General features: G+C 32.5%; 1 protein-coding gene across 1 annotated transcript in view; it reads left to right on the top strand.

Moving 5' to 3' along the window:
* LOC131036956 (sialyltransferase-like protein 2) overlaps nt 1-6,554 on the top strand; it is a 47,981-nt gene extending 41,427 nt beyond the window's left edge. The window contains exons 6-12 of the mRNA XM_057968990.2: nt 4,036-4,228; nt 4,458-4,548; nt 4,668-4,732; nt 4,900-5,054; nt 5,239-5,320; nt 5,435-5,544; nt 5,673-6,554. Coding sequence (XP_057824973.2) covers nt 4,036-4,228; nt 4,458-4,548; nt 4,668-4,732; nt 4,900-5,054; nt 5,239-5,320; nt 5,435-5,544; nt 5,673-5,868 — 892 coding nt within the window. The 3' untranslated portion in view covers nt 5,869-6,554. The remainder of the gene's footprint in view (nt 1-4,035; nt 4,229-4,457; nt 4,549-4,667; nt 4,733-4,899; nt 5,055-5,238; nt 5,321-5,434; nt 5,545-5,672) is intronic.
* Nucleotides 6,555-12,362: the final 5,808 nt, after the last annotated feature.

The raw sequence follows: 12,362 nt of genomic DNA, 5'->3' as shown, positions 1-12,362 counted from the left end.
TTCAACAAGAAATATATATATATATATTTCTATTAGGATTAGGGATTCAACAAGATATATATATATATATATATATATATACACGTCAGTAGTCATCTTAACCTACTTAGATAAACCATGCAACTTGTTGATCTTAGAAATTAAGCACATTCCATTCCCCTAAATCAACCACAGTAGGGTTTGGAGAGGAAAGCCATAAAAGGTGCCTGGTTACTGTTCAGCCCAATTAAACCCAAGAGCATGCAGCATTTAACCAAGACAACTCACCCCTTGCCCACAAGCGTGTAACATGTGAATAGAATCAAACTAAAAACTAAGGAAATATACATTTAAATTTTTACCAATAATAAACTACCATGCTGGCATTTGTTAGAATTTTTGAAACTTTTCCAACTATTCTAAAACTTGAATAGAAATGTAGTCTATCTTCATTTGCATAAAAATTACAAGTAATCAAAACAATTGTACTTTTCTATTTTCATAAAATAAAATGCAATAAGTAAAAGAGGGTTAGAATTTTTTGATGAATTACTTTCCAATCTGGAATCTCGTACAAGTCTCAGTTTAATTTGCAAGAGGGAGAGCATCATTAGGGTAATTTACCTCCAACCAAAGATTTGGCAGTCCTCTGCACATCTTCCTTACGGAAGTGGCCCTACCCTTCACGAGGGTGCAAACACAAGACAAGGTCTCATTGTCATCTGAGACTAGTGTTCAGAACCTACATGATTCTAGTCGGTCACACACTCCTCCTGAGTGGTATGACCTCTGAACAGGAAATGTATTTGATTCATGTGAACTGATGGATGCATGCAAAACTTTGTGCCACCTTGGCCAAGGTTTATAAGTTGCGAGCATGTTATATGTGCTGTCAATGTTCACCACCCTACTCATCTCATTCTTCTTAACTCAAGTTTGGGTTGACCTGACTAGCTAGGTAGATTTAAATACTGTGACATGCCAACTGCATTCTATCTACTACTTAGAGGGGACTACTCTAGACTCAAGGATGTATTAAGTCAATTATTAGATTCAATGACAAAAAAATCATTATGTAAGTTTAGTTCAGCTCGAGAGATTCTACTCTCTTCTTGGCACTTAGCATTCTTTTGAATTGTTATTGGTGTATGCATGTATTATAGCTTGGCTCAATGCATGTGTACGTGTGTGTGCACCTATGCACATGCATGTATACGTGCATATGCCACTTTCTTTATTGGCACAATGCAAATGTACATGTATGTGCATACTTGCATGTGCTTCATAGTCTTCATGTTCTTTACACATTTATTGGAACTGTTTGATCATTTCCTATCTTAACATTCTAGCCTTATCGGCTGTAACAAAAACAGAGTACAGATTCATTCCATATGATCTAATGGTCTATCGATCTCCATTAATTCTTTCACATAGTGTAATTTAGACAAAGACAGAACTATAACAGTCTTATTGTAGATCGATCTATCATTGGTATTTCAACCTAGGCATTCTATTAGAAAGCCGAACACGACTGTCGGCAACTCAATCATGAAATGGAATTCCATTTGCAGACTCATACTTGTTTGTCTACACGATCGAGGTCAAGCCTCTATTAATTGACTGTAACAAGAGTTCTGTACTACCATTAATACTATTTTGAAACAATGATAACACAAAGTATCCATATAGTCATACTTAAGGAAAGATTGTTATACTATTAAGTTGGTCATTTGACTAGCTTCATTTGATATCAATCAATTACCTTACAAGTATTATAATGAAACCTTTCGATGCAATGATTATTATTAACTGCCTAATAAGCTCGATAAAGAGCGGAATATGTTAATGAAACATGGCTGTTATTAAGCTTGGCAGTGTCGATATGATGATGTAGCTCCCCAGATAAGGACTCAATCCTCCGGGTAAGAGCTTCCAACCTCCTTTTCTCCGCAAGACTGACCACTGTACTTTTTTTCAATATGAGCTTATTGCGACATAATGATGGCAATCCTCATCACGAAACCGGTCAGTCTTTTATGGTTGAGCCCCAAAATAAGATGAAGAATCGGTTATCCGAACCAAGATCTTTCTACCAAATAGTAGTCACAATACAATGACAAGACTTGCTGCCACCCAATATGGGTGTTATGATATGTGTAACAATCAAATTATTTAAGCAGAGAAAAATAGAAACTATAATATCATTTAAGTGAAAGAATTTATAGTTAGGACCCTGGACTCTTGCTTCTCCACTCCCTTGAAATGATTATTTTTTCTTGGAATACATGGGATTTGGGCAATGCCCCATTGTCAAAAAGCTGTTTGTGATATGATTTTGTGAGCACTGCCCTCACATTGTTTTTCTTCAAGAAACCAAACTTTCTGTTGAAGAAATGAGCTCTCTCTGTTCTCAATTATGAAAATACAAGCATTGCTACTGTATTGACGTTCAAGGAGCTTTCAGTGGCTTGGCTTGTCTCTAGGATCCCTATAGATTGACAACTGTTTCGAGAGTGGGCAGAAATTCTCTCTCTAATCACCTCATGTTTTGACTTGCACAATTCAATTTTCCTTTCCAATGTCTATGCTTCTTTTGATTCTCAAAGGAAGAATTACCTCTGGGCTATTAAAGTAATATTGTAATATTTAGCTTATAATGGCCGTTTAAGTCATTTTGTTAGTTTTAGTAACTTTCTATTCATTAAGTCAGTCAGTATTTAATATCTTTCTATTCTGTTTTTACTCCTCAATCATATCCGTTATGGAAAGATCTTCTATAATTGCTTATAGTAAGGAGTATTCCTCTCCTTTGTTAATATAGCAATCGAACAATTATAATTTAATGGGCTCATATTAGATTTGTCCATTCTTCGTTTCCTTCTTCTTGGGTTTTAGTAGGTGATATTAATGCTTTTCTCAGCTTGGAAGTAAAGAAAGGTGGCTTGAACTAGTTATACCTCTCTTCTATGTTTAGAGATAATATTCCATTCCTTAATGTTTTGGATATTAAACCCAAATCTGGTCTTTTTACTTAGAACAATAGAAAATGTGAAGCCTCTTGATAGATTTTTGCTCTGTAATGACTGGTTATGTGATTCTTTGGTTTCTTCTTTTGAAATCTTTCAATGGAGAGGATTGAATCTGGTCGATCAAGCTTTCATCTTCTGTCTTCTCCAACCTAAGAAAACCCCTTTCAAGATCCAGTTGTTGTGGCTTCATGAGCACTGCTACATGATCTCATTGCTGATTTGTGGTTAGATTGTAAGCTTCCTTTTGGGATGACATGTACTTCTTTTTAAAAATGATTTCAATATGTTAAGCTCAAGCTCAAAGGGTGGAATAAATTCCATTTGGGCCAACATTTTTTTAGTAAAGGAAGTAGGTGCAAGACAAATTGGATAACGTAGCCTCCCAAATCAGGGAGAATGACATGACTCTTGAACAGCATACTCCGGAATCTCTCCTGTCCAATGAACTTAATGAATGAGATTTGTGTGAAAAAATCTTTTGGAAGCAAAAATCAATAATTGACTGGCTTTAAGCCCGAGACCAAAATACTTCCTTTTTCCATAAGATGGTCAAGGATAGAAGATCGAGGAATTTCTTTTCCTTGCTACTCTTGGCTCAAGGAACTCAATTATCTTCCTTTTAGGATATCCCGTCATTTCTCCTCCCTCTTTTAGGCAAGTGTCCCTTTGGGTGGCAAAGAAGGAATCGTTGAGTGCATTCTTCCTTAGTTACCTCACATATGATTGCGACACTCATGAGCTCTATCTCCTTGGAGTAACTTGAAAAAAGTAAGCTTTCATAGGCAAAAGGGGAAAACACTGGGCTTCAATGTTTTTGCCATTAAATTTTTCAAAGAATTTTGGGAGATTGTGAAATTGGATATTGTGGCAGAGCTCAATGAGTGTTTGAAAACAAATAGTTGCTTAGTTGTAATAAGAAAATTGCTAATTAGAATATATTATTTTCTTAGTTATTTAATCATATAGTCATTTTGAGGCTAATAAATGTGTGTAACATCTTTTTTGTTTTATCTCTCTTATAATGCAGTAATAATTGCGAAAACAAGACACTCTGTATGGAGAAGCTCGCATTAGTACTTCCAGACACACCGCCTTTTCTGCCAAGACAGTTTGGGCGTTGTGCTGTAGTGGGTAATTCAGGTGATCTTTTGAAAACAAAGTTTGGAAAAGAGATCGACAGTCATGATGCTATTATACGAGGGAATGGAGCTCCCATACAGGTCAGTGAGCATCGATTAAGATCTCAATGTCTAGAATTATGCTTTGATACTTTACCTGCCTAATAAAGAGAGTCGAGATTAGATAACAAGATAATAAACTAATTATAGGGATACAAGAGAGAACGTCCTTGAGCTTACTCTATACAGACATGCTGATTGCCGAGGAGATCATTTGTTAAATTTTAATATTTATATACATTTTTTGATGGTACGTTCTTGTGCATTTCAGAACTATACACAATATGTGGGCCACAAATCTACATTCCGACTGCTCAACAGGGGATCTGCAAAGGCTCTTGATAAAGTTGCAGCTCTGGATGGTAATGCTTCATGGATGGAATTTCCTAACAGTCTGACCTTACACAATTATGATCCCAACCTTTCATATCCATGAGATAAATTCCGTCTTATAATTTTGGCTTGTTTATCTTTGTTGTAGAAACTGGAAAGGAGGTTCTAATTATCAAAACGACCATTCATGACATTATGAGTAAAATGATCCGAGTAAGTGATTGGTGTCTTAGCTTAAAGTATGTCTATACAAGCTTCAAATAAAGGATGTTAATTTGTTACAACTGTCATCTAATGCAATGGAATCAAGGTTTATGGGTTTGGAATGCTGCTTAAGCAAGCTTTCCTGTGTACTAATGTGAGATTTTTTTTTCTTACAGGAAGTTCCAATTCTCAATCCAGTGTATCTTATGTTAGGTACATCTTTTGGCTCCTCAGCCAAAGGCACTGGAGTCAGAGCTCTTGAGTTTGCGCTCTCTGTATGTGATTCGGTTGATATTTATGGATTTACTGTGGACCCTGGTTACACAGAATGGTAAAGTCTGTTGCAGAGTCTAATTTAATTACTCATAGAACTGCTTAGCTAGTATTTTCTGACATAAAAGGCTGTTCTCTAGAATATCTAATGTTTATTTTCATCAGGTATGTCTTTAGAGGAACCTATTTTGATCATTTGGAAGCCTCTAAAGTGTTCCCTGTTTTAAATATTTTTTATTCAGGACTAGATATTTTTCTGAGTCAAGACAAGGTCATACTCCTCTTCAAGGAAGAGCATATTATCAAATGATGGAATGTTTGGGGGTGGGTCCTTCGAATTAACTACAGTTCCAGGTTTAAGAACTTATGAGAAGGTACTTTGATCAATAGTTTTATCTTAATTGTGCATGGAATTGATTAATGGATTTCAAATTACAGCTCATCAGGATTCATTCTCCAATGAGGTCTGAACCGGATCGCATTTTAAAGGATATTCCAGACAAGACTATTCTTTATGCTGCAAGAATTGCTTCTGAGCGGGTTCTCAGGTTAAGTTCTCTTATTTTTGGTAACTCGTTGGATTAAATTTTGAGCAAGAAATATGTGATCTGCTAGTTGTATGGTCTATTTGATCATCTAATTGCACTTTGTAATTGGTTTGTTTAATGAAATACAGGAAGAATGCTCGAGGCACAGGAGATCCTCTTGCGTCCTGTGCTATCATGCAATATCGTTCAAGGGGAATCTTGAAAAAGTCTTCATGGCTTAGAAAGGCTGCTGCCGAGCATCAGGATTATGTGCATGGTGTAACCATGTATCCAATAGAACACAGTTCTTCAAATCAAATGCTTTGCATAAAGTCGAGAACATGATGTCAACAGGTTGCAAGCCAATCACAACAATTTGATAATTTGAATGGGAAGAACAATATTTTTCTTGGATCCATGAAGTTTTGAAAATGAATTAAATTTTTCATTCACAATCGTTGTGCTGGAATTGGCGTAAAATCCACTTTTCTTGACTGTTTTTCAGCAAGCGGACATATCTTAGTGTGGAAGTGGATGTAAATCTTCACATTTACATCCAAATATTTGATTAACTTCTATAGTTCTGCTCGTGCCTCGAACTTAGCATATGCTGATTTGAGAAACATCATGATTTGCATTCCATGCATATGCCCTTTTATGAGTACTAGGGGAGAGGAGCCAATACGTGTGCGGGTACCAATACATGTTATAGTACATAGACAAAATGAGACCAATAGTGGTGCTCTAAAAATGTCATTTCATGCTTTTCCCCAAAAAAGTACCTCTAAAATTCAAAAAATAACCAATGATGTGATGCCATATCTACGCACAAGTAAACATCTCTTAGTGCACACCTATGGGTTTTATGACAATTTGGGGTCATTTTGGACACTTGAACAAAAATGCATGCTGACGTGGCATCATATTTGACCATATGGACTTGAAATTTTGTTTTTGAGTAGGGGACTTGACAAGTAAGCTATTGTGTAAAATCCATTTTTTTTTGAAATGTCCACATACGATTTTGAGAAGCGTGAAGTTAGGGTGCACAACATAACAGGGCATTGTAAGCTCCATATGTTGGTGGGTTGGTCAACAGAATGTTGAATGCATTTAATAGGAGGCTTTGAGATGGACAAACATGATTTTGCAAGGTTTAAAATTTAGATTGTTTTTGACAAACATGATTTTGCAAGGTTTAAAATTTAGATTGTTTTTTTTGTCATAATTTTTCTGCATTTAATAGGAGGCTTTGAGATGGACAAACATGATTTTGCAAAGTTTAAAATTTAGATTGTTTTTTTTGTCATAATTTTTCTACTTATTAATGTCGAGAGGCATTCTACAATGGTAGCAAGGGGTGAAGTGTAATTTACCTTTTACTTTAAATTTGACAACGATTAACATATCAGAATTAATATTAATTATAAACCTATATTTTTAAAATAAATACTATATAAATCAAAATATTACCATCATTGAAATTATAAATTTAAAATAAAAATAAAGATATTTTTTAAAAGTCTACTATTTTATAATTACAACATTCTTTCTAAAAAATATGTTCTATAATTTTTTTTTAAATGATTTTTTTGGATAATGATAAGAAGTTAAGAAGTTTAAATTTAATTATAAAATATTAGATGTCAATTATGGAAAATTAAACAATATAGATGTAATATAATTTAAAGTAAAAGAAAATAATTTTAAGTTAAATAAAATAGTTTAAATTGATATATTAGACAATTTAGTGGTAAAGTGATGAAAAACCAAGATTTTTGAGAGCATTTAGCAAAATGTCAAGATCACTTATAAGGAGGTGTTTTTATGGACGAACAAGATTTATGTACAGGTTTAACCTGTTTGGTCATTGTTTTTGTTTGCTTATTTGTTATATTAGATGATTTGGCAAAAGAGTAAACTTGGTGGACAATGCACTCAATTGTTGAAACTAAGATATAAGTGGAAACATGTAATGACTTTAGGTTTATTAACAATGATATATTATTTTGAAGGGAAATTTTGGGAAGAGTATATTATACATATAATAGCTTTTGTATTGTTGTCTCAAATGAAGAATGAAATAATGAAGTTACAAATCTCAAAGTAACGATGTTTGTCAAATAAAAATTTACGATCGTTGTAATATTTCATTGCTTGTCATTTTATGTTTTATTTGTATAATAAATCAAAACTTAAATAGTTATTCAATACTATTAATGCTAAATACTCAAACAAATTTAAATATATTTTTATGAAATATTATTTATAATTGTGAATTTTTTAGATAATGTATTAAAAAAATCATCTCACAATAAGTATTTAGAGTTGTGATATTTTTGGTTCTCAATTTTTTTGTTTGTTTGTCCCCAAACAAGAGTTATTTCAATTTATATTGTTGACCAATCAATCTCTAAGACTTGCCTAGGGATGTGAACATGATTGTGCCTCTCACAAGGAGTACGGGTAGCTCCAAAGAAAAAGCCTTTTGTAGACCAATATACAGACCATTCGATCACTTGATATCATGAACTATAAAATAATCTTTCTTTCTTTCTTGCATAGTGGGGGACGTCTTCCATGTGTCCCTTTAAATATGGATGGTCATGGATGACTTTGTCATGAATGAATGCTGTTTTAGCCAATGTTTTTTGTGTGTCATTCTTGGATAGTCACAATTTTGATTTGCAATTGCTTTTTATTTTGCCTTAGAACAAGATCCTCGATCCAACCAAATGGTGGAATTAAGTTTACACTACCTCTTTGACTATAAACCTTGATATCTATAAGGGAATAAAACACTCCTAAAAATATAGGATGGATTAAATAAATAAATCAATAAAATATATTTTAAGCAATGGGTTGTTTTTAAAACTATATGGATCAATGTATTTAAATAATCGTGGAAATAAATTAATAAATAGTATTTAGTTAGGATTTGATCTCTAAAAAATGTAGTATAGGGCGTTTATGATTGATTCAATAGTGTGTAGGAATATAAGGTGTCGTTGAATGAATTATTCAAAAATTGAAAATTGTTTGCTTGTCATTCCAAGTTACATTTGTGATCATTGGAGTGGGTAAAATTGTAGATCTGATTTAGACTTGCAAATCTATACTTTGTTGCATTGATTTGAATGTCTACTAATTTATGATATTTACTTTTTTACTTTTTTTAATGTCTGATATGATTTAGCTAATTAGTGGTGTGAGGAACACCTTCAAGGAGTTTGCTAGGAAATGGTTGGTTCACATTTGCTCAAATCGTTAAGATATTGATTTAGTGATCTTTTGAAAAGATAGTTGTGTAGAGAATATTGTAGATCTTGATACAAGCAATTAATGTAGGAATGACACTTTGATTATTCTATGTATGTAGCTTGAATGCTATTTTTAGACGTTTTGAAATGAATCAGGGTTAGTCTTTAAAGAGAAATGTAAACGTGGCAAGTGAAATGTTTTATGCTTTCAATTGACACATAATGATTACTTAGGGTTTAGTTGGCCCAACTTTGAATTTGAATATTTAAATTTTATTTGACAAATTGCAACATTGTCTTATATTAATCTTACAAGTTATGGATTTGAATGGAGGTAGGAAATAGATAAATTGACGATCAAAATTGGTCCCAAGAATGAGTGTAGTGGGGAGTAAGATTTGGTTTGTGTGCTTGTTTTAGTAGAAATTTCTCTTCTCATGTAGTTATCATTACATAAACGACAATAAGATCAAATTGAGCCTCAATGATTTGAAATTGGCTCACACAAGATAGCTCTTGTTGGTCAAATTATGTGGTGTTGTATGCTTTGAGGATAGTTTGGATGCTTGATTTAATTACTTTGATTGAATATTGATGAGTTGAGATGTGTTAATGCTCAAATATTTTTGCTTGGTTGTTTGAATTCAATGTTTTGATTGTAGTTTTGCTAATTTAAATTTGTTAATTGTTTAAACTAGAAGCAAAGTGTTGATGTCACTTGCTTTATTTCTTCTTTGTTGAATAATTTGAGCTTGATGTTTGATTATTTCATATGTAAAACATTGTTATCTTGTGATTGTTTAAAATGTATGTGAATATAAATATTTCTTTGTCTGATTGTTTTTGTCACATATATTTTGAATATTTTGTGTACATTCTATTTTTTAAAATATCTATCAACTAGGTTTAAATTATTATGTACACAATCATGATGACACTCCTTGTCTTGTTTCTAGTGTAGAACACCTCTTCCCTTGAGCTGGCCAACTTTTAATAGATGGAAAAAAAGTTTTCACCAAATTTTCTCTCTATTTGAAAAATTGCATTGTTGATTTCATATTCATTTTATAAAAGGAAAAAACAATATCAAAAAATCTATATCTTTTTTATTAATCATACTCACACTTGTTAATTAATTTTACTTGATTATTAGGTCTATTCACGTTACAATAGCAATATTTTAATTCAATTTATTGACTATTCAATTATCATCAACTAAAAATATATTTGAATTTAGGTAGTAAAAGAGATAAAATCCCTAAGACACTTTTGTTTAGTTTCATTCCATTTACACTCCAAATATTCAAAATATAAAAGTCACAAACACAATTAGACAAAAAAATATTCATATTCACATACATATTAATATGTATCAAAAGTGGATATTAATCTAAATACACATTTCTTTGTGTCTCATTGTTTTTGTGACTTTTATATTTTAAATGTTATTGTATATTTTGATTAATGTTCACATTTGATACATATTCATATTCAATGTTTAAATAATACAAATAAAAAAATCTATTAGACACAGAAATATTTATGTAGACTATTGTTTACATTTGATACATATTGACGTGTATGTGAGTATAATAATATCTTTGTTTCTAGGGTAGGCCCTATGTTGTTTCCCCAAGTGTCTTGATCTATCCATGCCACACTAGTATGGAGAAGAGTCTATTAAGAGAGCTATGAACAAAAGTATGCTAAAATTTCACGAAGTAGTCTTTGGACCTTTTAAGGGTCAAGGAATCTTCCATATGAACCTATAGATAGATGTGGGGTCCCTCCAAAATGAGCTCTCTCAATTTTTATGAAAATAAAACCATTGAACTGTGTAAAGAACAAAAGCATTCTTTCAAAATGCCTTAGTTGCATTAGTGTATTATTGCTAAGAGCCATATTTATGTTCTTAACATCATAGGTCCAAAGTGACTACACCAACATGTTAGGGTGGGTGAGTGAATGCTAGGGAAGGACTAATTTTTTTCCCTTGTGTTTCAAACTATCCAAGTTACACAATTTTGCCAAAATTCCTTTAAGAGATCTAAGAGCAAAAAATTGTCAAATTTTGAAGTAGTTTTGAAAATTTGTGGGGCCTACAAATGTTTTGTGTGAAACTTTAGTTGGATGTTGGTTTAAACCACAATAAAATCCCTTAATTCTTGTTAACTTGAAATCATTTGACCATGCATATAACTAAAACATTACTACAAAATACTTCATTTAAGTTTAGCATAATATTGTCAAGAGACATATTTTGCCTCCTTCATGTCGTGGGACCTAACAAACTACAACAACATATTGGGATGGGTAGATGAATACTAGTGGTGATACCATTTCATTCACTAAGTGTCTTGATCCATCTAGGCTACATGGTTCTATTAAAATCTTTTGAGAGATTCAAGAGAAAAAAAACTATGAAATGTTGATGAAGTATTTGTCGAAGTTCATGGTGCCTAATAATATTCTATGTGGATAGATAAGAGGATGCAAAGCCCCTCAACAACACCCTCTCTAAGTTTTTATCATCTCAAAACCGTTTGACCATGCAAACAACAAATGCGTTTTTGTAAAATGCCTCATTTGCATTCTTGAAAATGTTTCCAAGAGCCATGTTTTGCATTCTTCACATCATGATACTAAATTAACTATGCCAACATGCTAGGATGGGTGGATGATTGCTAGGGGAGGTCTCATTTCAATCTCTAAGTGTATTAATTCATTTGGGCTTCGTGGTTGTAGCCACGTCTCTTGAAAGAGTTAAGAGCAAAAAGTACCAAACTTTGACAAAGTAGTTCTCAAGGTTCATGGAGCTTATGATTTTTTTTAGACCTACATATGGATGTGAGGTCTCTCCATAATAACCTCTCTTAGTTTTTGTCAACTCATAGACATTACACCATACTAACAAAAATGCATTCTTGCAAATTGCCTCATTTTCTTGTCTATTGTGACTAAGAAGCATATTTTATATTCTTCGCATTTGTGAGACTAAACCAATTATGCCAACATGTCAAGGTGAGTGGATAAATGCTAGGGAAGGAACCACTTTAACCACTTTGTTCCCTAGGTGTCTTGTTCATTTGGATTACATAGTTTTGGAACTCTTTTATTAGTCCTAAGAGTTAAAAATTCTCCAACTCTGACATAGTAGTTCTCAATGTTCATAGAGCCTGAGAATGTTCCATGTGGATTTATAGGTAGATGTAGGGACCCTCTATATAAAACCTATATATATATATATATATATATATATATATATATATATATATATATATATATATATATATATATATATATATATATATATATATATATATATCTCACACACACACACACACACACAATCATTTGAAACTTGTGTTTTGGTAGTAAACTTTCAAGAGCCATAACTTTTGATTGTAGTGTCTGATTGAGTATTATAATATATTGTTGGAAATCTTGCAAAGAGGTCTACAATCTAAAATTATTTAAATATCATTTCATCCAATTTTTGAGTTTTTTATGAGGCTTCTAAAGGCTTCAAATTTGAGTTTAAAACTTTATAGGAAAAATTGCTTGTGACAAAAAAAACAA

This window comes from Cryptomeria japonica, chromosome 11 (assembly GCF_030272615.1).
Source record: "Cryptomeria japonica chromosome 11, Sugi_1.0, whole genome shotgun sequence".
NCBI lineage: Eukaryota > Viridiplantae > Streptophyta > Pinopsida > Cupressales > Cupressaceae > Cryptomeria > Cryptomeria japonica.
This window is presented reverse-complemented; position numbering and strand designations above follow the sequence as displayed.